The sequence below is a fragment of the Carlito syrichta genome, unplaced genomic scaffold (assembly GCF_000164805.1).
Source record: "Carlito syrichta isolate Samal-C Ts95f unplaced genomic scaffold, Tarsius_syrichta-2.0.1 Scaffold92717, whole genome shotgun sequence".
NCBI classification, from domain to species: domain Eukaryota; kingdom Metazoa; phylum Chordata; class Mammalia; order Primates; family Tarsiidae; genus Carlito; species Carlito syrichta.
The window spans coordinates 17,615-25,722 of record NW_007036813.1 but is presented as its reverse complement, the minus strand read 5'-3'; the positions used below and the strand labels follow the sequence as shown (position 1 = coordinate 25,722).

Here is an 8,108-nt window from a genome sequence, read left to right as displayed (position 1 = left end):
GGGCGGGACCGAGCCAGTCCCTCCGGGCTCTGGTGTCTTACCCCCGGAGCTGGTTCCACCTTGGCCCCCAGGCATCCTGCCCTCGTCCTCCAGTGGGCATCCTGGGCACTGCAGGGCGTTGAGCGGCGTCCCGGCCTCCACCTCCTCTGGCGGGAGCACCCCTCAGTCGCGACGCGAGTGCCCTCAGGTTTGACCAGCATCCCCTGGAGGCAGAATCGCCCCCTTGAGGGCCACATGGGGGCATCTTTGCTCTCCTTGTGCTGGGGACTTGGATCTTGCGTCCTGGCTTGCTGGGTTCCTGTGAGGCTGGCCCAAAGGGCGACGCGCTCCTGACCGTCATTCCTCTGTCCGTGTCTGGTGGGCACGGTGCAGCCCATCGGCTCATTCCACGTGCCTCCCGCCTCCGCGCTTTCCCATGGCTGCAGAGTTGGAGGCTCAGAGGGGCCAGGACCCTTGCCCAGGGTCACCCCAAGGAGTGGACGAGCAGACCTGGGAGCCCCCGCTCCTCACTGTCCCCACGAAGGGTGTGCCCGCCGTTGGGCATGGTGTTGGTGGTGCGGGCACCTGGCAGCAGCTGTGTGGTTGCCTGCCAGCAAAGCGTTCCCCACCAGGCCCAGGTCAAGTTCACTCTGCAGGGACCCGTGCACTGAGGTTCTGACCAGCTCCAGGGGCTGTTGGGGAGGTCACTGGGGGTGCAGTTGGAAGGGGCTCACAGGTAGGGGACGTGGCTGCCAACCATTAGGACCAGGTACACAGGTGCACAGGACGGCGCGGCACCATTCCTATGGCTGCTGTTGTGCGTACCCAGGGGCACAGGGAGGGGAGGGGATCTTGCCCTGCCGTCCAGAGGGGACCTGAGCTGGGAAGGCGGGCCTGTCCTGGGGTGCACTGAAGGGTTGGGGCAATGGGCCTCCCTGCCTCCTGGGCCAGGTCCAGGTGGACCCGCCCAGCTTGTCTCCCTCCCTTCAGGGAAGCCAGGACTTCTAGGGTGATCAGGAGGTGCTGGGTCTAGTTCAGGGGAGGCTACCCTCTGGGAGACAGGGAGGTCCACACTGGCTCTCTTGGGCTCCTTGAGGAAGAAGGCCCCTTGTGAGGCAGCATCCGGGGCCCTGGGCCTTGGGAGCTCGGCCTGGAGAGTGAGTGAGGCTCCTGCACTCTGCCCCGCTGTGCTGTCCCCAGGACAGCAGGAGGGCAAAGGTCACTTGCCCACGGCCACCAGGAGTCTGCTCACCTGGAGTGGCCTGGCTGGAAGGTCACTTTCCAAAGCCCTTGCTGGTGCTGCCAGGAGTCCAGGGATCTTGGAGACAGGCCAGGCCTGGGGAAGCCCCTGCGACGGACTTCTCAGCGTGCGTGCTGTGCGGCCGCCCGGAGCGCACCGAGCAGGAGCGGGCGGTCATCCCAGGCCGGGTTTCGGTTTCACCAGGCAGAAGAGGGTGAACATTAACCCGCTGGGTGCCCCTGGGTCTCCTCCACAGCCTCCCTTCCAGAGCGAAGCCCGAAGCCCCACCACGCGTCATGCTGCAGGCTTAAGGGGGTGTCAGGGGTTCCAGGCTCAGAGCCTTGGGTGGGGCAGACAGCGTACCTGACTCTGAATGAGCACACAGGTAGGGCCTGCATGGGGGCTGCCTCCTGCATGGGCAGTGGCACCTTCTGGTTTTGTAGGGCACAGGGTGTGTAGGAGCTCCTGGTTCCCAGTGTCAGAGATGCTGTCCGTGCAGTGAGGGGCCTATCAGAGGCAGAGCCCGGGCGCCTTGCTCGTGGCTAATCCCTTAATCTGCGTAGTCTGGGGTTTGGCTGCCCAATTAACACCTTCATTCCTGCCCGCAAGCCTGGCGTCGGAGCAGTGAGGGTCCTCAGGGCCTCCCGATGCCGGTGCGTCGCTACTGGGCTGGATGTGCATGAACGCAGATGTGGGTTCCCCTGACGGCTGGCACTGTGGCCTGGGGCGGTTGGCAGGAAGGGTTTGGACTGCTCCCATCAGGGCCCCCCAGGTCTGGACTCTGGCTGCTCACTCGCCCTGGTGCCGTTGGCAGCCAGGAGCTTTCTTGTTTTACTGACTAAAATCCTGAACCTCAGAGGTAGGGCCTTTGTCCTGGGTCCCTGGCGGTGGTCCCTGCCACTGAGGAGGTGAAGCCTGCCTCCCAGGACCTTCCAAACCTGTCTGTAGGCAGAGAAGTGCCCATCTCATCGGATGGCTCTTTCTGAGAATGAATAAAGGAGAGACTCAGACAAGGCGTTAGCTCACACAGGCCCTGTTTTCTTCCCTTCAAACTAGTTGTGTAAAACGAAAACTGTCGTTAGCTATCGGATTTCGTAAGCGATGAGACTTGTTTCAAAAGAGACCTAAAACCAGGTGCAGTGGGGCTCATTCTGTAGTTCCAGCCCTTCGGGAGGCTGAGGAGGGAGGATCGCTTGAGGTCAGGAGTTCGAGGTTATAGTGAGTTATAATTGTGCTGCTGCTCTGCAGCCTGGGTGACAGAGCTGGAATCTTGTCTCTTAGAAACAAGAAAAAACTTGTGTTCTGTCGCTTCCTTAGTTCTGAAAGTTGTTTTTTGTTTTTTTTTTTTTTTGAGTTGAAGTCTCACTCTGCAGCCTCGACCTGCTGGGCTCTGGCGATCCTTCCGCCTCCGCCTTCCATGTAGCTGGAACTACAGGCGCGCGCTACCACCCCTGGCTAGTTTTTTTGATTTATTGTAGAGATGAGGTCTCGCCAAGTTGCCCAGGCGGGTCTCAAACCCGCGGGCTCAGGCAGTCCACTCACCTCAGCCTCCCAAGGCGCGGGATTACAGGCTGAGCCATCGAGCCCGGCTGAAAGTTTTTTTTGTAACTAATTATGTATAATTTCAGACTCACCAAAAAATTATACAAACATTAACCAAAATTCCCAGATACTCCTGATCCCCAGCCTCAGCATGGACTGACGTTTCTTCCATAGTCATGTGCTGTCCTTGCTCACGCCGTGCACCTTGTGTTTCCACTGAAAACTCTGGGGTGAAGCTGGAGCCCTGATGCCCCTTTATGTGGGTGCGGTAGCTACTGTTTCCCAAGAACAAAGACGTTTCTCTAAGCACGCAGCATGGTGATCAAAACTGAGACAGGCCACAATGACGCCAGATGATTTGATCCACGGGCCTCCTTGGCGCTGCCCCTCGTGCCAAGTGATGGCATTTCTGGCCTTCCCCCCAATACTCGATTTTGAGTTAGTTGAGGGCTGGCAGCTGGGGTGTTGGGGCACACCTGATCCCGAGGGTGCTGGGGCTGGCTGCCGGGAAGCGGCACCTGCTGGGGCTGGCTGGGCCGGACTGTGCTGAGCGGAGGCCGCTGCCTCTCCTGGTGACGTGGCTGCATTTCGTTTTCGGAGGTCGGTGAGTACTTGGATGTGTATTCCAAGAGACTGTGCCAGCTAGTCTCTGGGTGGCCCAGCCAGCCTCGAGGGGCCCTCTTCCGTTCGTGGAGGTCGCCCTGCTGGGTGCCACCCTGCAGGGGGCGTGGGAGCTGCAGGCCTGTGGGGAGCAGCCTGACCTGACCTTGTGCTCCCTGGCCTGTGCCCCAGGCACGCAGGAGACGCGGGTTTCCGTCAACGAGGCCTGAGCCTGAGCTTCCCGCTGGTGCTGGGTCAGTGCCTTCCTGAAACTTGTCTTTACAGGTCTTGCCTCAGGGACGCGAAGTGCAGGCTGGCCGGCCCGCCTGATCCCCAAGGTCCCTCTCTAGGGAAGAGCTGGCCGAGGCCTTTCTCGCCTGTCGAGGCGTCCAGGGGTGCCTTTCTGGTGGGGCGAGCGCTTCTCACATGCTGCGTTCCCGCTGTCCTCCTTGGGGAGAGAGGACGAACGAGCCCCTGACCGCTTGCTGTCCCAGACACTTGGCCAAGGGCTGACTCATGCAGGCCGGAGGCGACGGGCCCAGCCCCGGCGCTGGAGATGGTGGAGGTGACGGGCACCCTGGCGGCCGCCAGGGTCTTTCCCGGGGGAGCTGGCGGGAGCTCAGGCGGGATGACTGCGTGAGGCTGTGGCTCCCGGTACCCACGGACAGGGTGCGTTCATCCTAGCAGGGCATCTTTGCTCAGAGCCCAAAGCCCAGCTGGTGTGGCTGGCTGTGGGGACACGGGAATGCCAGCTGGGGCCGGTGTTTTCGGAGAGGCTGGCGAGGGTCCTGTGTCTCAGGTGGTGCCTCAGCTGGGAAGGTGCTCTGCTCTGAAGGCCGAGAGTCACGATGGCGGGAGCCCAGGAGTGGCCAGGCCGAGGAACTCGGTCTCGATGCGTGTCCTCTTTTTCTGGGGACAGCAAGCAGGACCAGAGAGCCGCCGCCACCACAGAACCACCTCACCCCTGCCTGCTGCTCTGTCAGGCCGCCTGCGGGGTCTGGGGAAACTTAGGTGACGTTGGAGGCCCGTGGGGGCCGCCGGGTGCTGGTCTCGGGCTGCTTCGGCCCACCCTTGCCAGCCAGGCCTGTGAGACGTGGGGAGATGGCCCCTTGGGTGTGGCCGCAGGGTGAATGGGGGACTTCCTCCGGAGAGCCCAGTGTGTCTGCGAAAAGATGGCCCAGGCCTTGGGGGTCGGGGGTGGTGGCGTGGGCCTGGGGCTCCTGTTCTGAGTCTGGAGGTTCTGGGCCTCCCCATCGCCTGTGGGTCCTTGTTCACGAGTACGGGGTCCTCCGCTGAGGCTCCCCCACCTCTGTAATTCCGAGACTGTTGTGGTGTACTTGTCTAAGGTGTCTGTTTCCTCTAGCTTATCGTGCGTCATCTCAAACCTAGATGTCACAACTTTTCCATGACGATAAAACACCTGCAGAAGCAGTAGACAGGCGTGCCCAGGTCCCACACGGGAGCAGCAGGGCTCCATGTGGTCACTGCTGGCCTATTGCAGCACCTCCTTTCTTGCTCCCTGTGGTCAGCGTGTGACTCTGTGATGGTTGTCCCTCGTGGCAGTGGCAAGGCATGCAGCCATCATTCATGTCTGTCTGCAGCTGGTGTGGATGGGTGGCTGGCTCGTTGCCGTGAGCTCTATGTGCTGTAGTTCCCACAAATGTCTGTGTTTTGAAAGAAACCTTAGGTGGGTCAGATGGGCCTTTCTTTTTTTTTTCTTTTTTGGAGTTGGAGTTGGAGTCTCATCCTGTCGCCCAGACTGGAGTGCAGCGGCTGCTCCCGGCCCCCGCCGCCTCGACCTGCTGGGCTCCGGCGATCCTTCCGCCTCAGCCTTCCGAGTAGCTGGAACTACGGGCGCATGCTACCACGCCCGGCTGATTTTTTGATTTATTGTAGAGATGATATCTTGCCTGCCCAGGCGGGTCTCGAACCTGCGGACTCAGGCAATCCACTCACCTCAGCTTCCCAAAGGCGCGGGATTACAGGCTGAGCTACCGAGCCCGGCAAGGGCCTTTCTTTTTTTTCGAGTTGGAGTCTCACTCTGTTGCCCAGACTGAAGTGCAGTGGCCACTCCCGGCCACCGCAGCCTTGACCTGCTGGGCTCCGGCGATCCTTCCACCTCAGCCTTCCAAGTAGCTGGAACTACAGGCGTGCGCTACCACGCCCGGCTGATTTTTGATTTATTGTAGAAATGAGGTCTGGCCAAGTTGCCCGGGCGAATTTTTTACATTTTATATGCAGACAAAAGTATTGCTTTGTTGCTGGTCTTGAATTTCTGGGCTTAAGCAATCCTCCCCCTTGGCCTCCCAAAGTGCTGGGATTACAAGCATGAGCCACTCTGCGTGGCCTTCATTGGGGCATTTCTGAGATGGGAGCCGTTTTTGACCCTGAATGTCTTGTTCAATTGCAGGAAGCTCTTCGTGGGTGGTCTAGACTGGAGCACAACCCAAGGTAAGTGGCGATGGGGCCTTGAGGTGGGTGCTGTAGTCCGGACTCCGTAACCTTGGTCTACAAGTTGTGTCTGTTAGTCTCTTCACTGTCTTGATTTTTTGAAGTCCCTTCGACATTTTCTTGATTTCTGAGCAGGGGACAGAAATTTGGGAGTTACCGGGGCAGAGAGGGTGTACTCGAGTTGTAGGGAGAACTCTGGCCTCAGGGCTCCGGGCCAGGCAGCAGGATTCTGGGGGCAGGAGAGCTGCTGGCGGGGCGTGTGGAGGCCCAGAGCCAGGCCCTTGCCCAGTTCAGTCGAGGAGGCAGTCGTCGGTCAGCGCTCAGACCCTTCGTGTCTGTGTCTCCTTGCACTTGGCTTTCTGGCCGCCCGGGAATCAGGTGGTGACCCCCGGCAACTGCTGGGATCGCCTGCAGCCTTCTGATAGAGATGAGGCGTCCGCGTAGGGGGCTGGGATCCCATGGCCTTCCAGGCACCTCCCCCTCAGCCCCGGCCCCTGTGTGGTTGCTGATGGGGCCACCTGTAGACCTCAGGCCCGGCAAAATGCCGGGAACCTGCAGGTGCTCAAGGCCACCGTAAGACTCGTGACTAACACCAGTCGTGTGTATTTGTGTTTTGTTCCCAATCTCTGAGCAGAGACTCTTCGCAGCTACTTTTCCCAGTATGGAGAAGTGGTGGACTGTGTTATCATGAAAGATAAGACCACCAACCAGTCTCGAGGCTTTGGGTTTGTCAAATTCAAAGACCCCAACTGTGTGGGGACGGTGCTGGCCAGCAGACCGCACACACTCGACGGCCGAAACGTAAGTGTCCTTCTCCAGGGTGTGCCTTGCCACGTGCTCCTCTGTCCGAGCTGGCCTGAAGTCTGAGTGGTGGTGATAGGAGGAATGTTGCTGTGTGACTGACTGGGAAGAGGTGAAGCCTTGGTGCTGGCCGGACGCTGCCGCAGCAGACAGGCGGGTGGGCGGAGCTGGCTGGGCGGGGTGGTCCCTGGCGCTGCGGCGACTGTTGCTCATGCCCGCTTTCCTAGAGAAAGCGGCCTTGTGTTCACAACCGGCTGCCTTGAAACTTTCCACAGATCGACCCGAAGCCATGCACACCCCGGGGGATGCAGCCAGAGCGAACACGGCCGAAGGAGGGATGGGTAAGGAGCTGGGGCTAGGGGCTACCCTGCGTGTTCTTCAGTCGGAACTTAGACGCCCCCCAGGGGTTTTGCTCCCTGGCCATCTAGGCTGGCGCCAGCAGTCGAGAGTCGCCCAGGCACATCTGGTGCTGTCCGTGTTTTAGCTTGTCACCAAGTCCCCCTAACGAGGGAAGGACAGCTGGCACCCTCCCTCCGGAGCCTGTCCTCCAACCCTCGCGGCCCCTGTGCCCAGCCTCCTCCTGCGCGGGAGGCCGACTGAGTGGTGCCTGCCTGTCTCCTTCCCACCGCGTCTCTCCTCATGCTGTGGCTGTTCCTCCACTCCTGGACCTTCTTTTTCTGTGTGTTGGCGTCTCACTCGGTCGCCCAGACTGAAGTGCAGTGGCCATGCCTCAACTTGCTGGGCTCGGGGATTTTTCCACCTCAGCCTCCCAAGTAGCTGGAACTATAGCCGCACACTACCACACCTGGCGAACGAGGTCTTGCCAGGTTGCCCAGGCTGGTCTCGAACTGCTGCGCTCAGGAATCCTCTCTCTTCTGCCTCCCAAAGTGCTGGGATGACAGGTTGGAGCCACTGTGCCCAGCCAACTCCCAAAGCTTCTGCCTACCCAGGGTGGTGACTGTGTCTGAGAGCTTAGGCTGATCACTCCTCCAGCTCTGTTGGACGTCTCCTGGTGCGGCGGCTCCTGGGCATCCTTTGAACTGTGGCCCTCATGCTTGCCTAGTGGACCAGGTGTGGTTCTAGCCTGGGGGTCACTTGGCTTCTGGGTCTCACCATCACCCACACCTCACCCTGCTCAGCTCAGGGTTCTCAACCATACCTGCAGCCACATGGGGTGGTGCAGTGGAGAATGTTCCTGTCCTCACAGAAGGTTCTGGGCAGTGTGGACCTGGAGGCTCCTTCAGACACTGAGCACGGCTCCTCCTGAAGTGTGTGGTCAGCAGGGCTGGGTCTGAGAATCTGCATTTCTGGCAGAATCCCAGCTGCTCTTGGCAGACGGGAACTGCTCTCAGGTAGGCCTGCTCTCAGGCCCATGGAACAGTTGTTTTTGCAACTTTAGAGCATTTTTCACATACGGGATAATTGGAGGAATAATGCAGTAAGCACCTCAGCACACTACCTAGATCTGTGTTTTATCAGTCGTTGATTTTTTTTT

The 8,108-nt window shown here is 59.8% G+C and overlaps 1 protein-coding gene across 4 annotated transcripts in view; it reads left to right on the top strand.

Annotated features, from left to right (window-relative positions):
* Positions 1–5,768: 5,768 nt before the first annotated feature.
* The window catches only part of DAZAP1 (DAZ associated protein 1), a 16,612-nt gene continuing 14,272 nt past the window's right edge, over positions 5,769–8,108 (top strand). For 3 of the 4 annotated variants that reach the window (XM_021713762.1, XM_008060832.2, XM_008060841.2), the window contains exons 1-3: positions 5,775–5,812; positions 6,447–6,613; positions 6,889–6,954. In XM_021713762.1, the coding sequence (XP_021569437.1) occupies positions 6,500–6,613; positions 6,889–6,954 (180 nt within the window). In that variant the 5' untranslated portion in view covers positions 5,775–5,812; positions 6,447–6,499. Of the gene's footprint in view, positions 5,813–6,446; positions 6,614–6,888; positions 6,955–8,108 lie in introns of all 4 variants that reach the window. The other variant, XM_021713765.1, reaches the window with a different exon arrangement.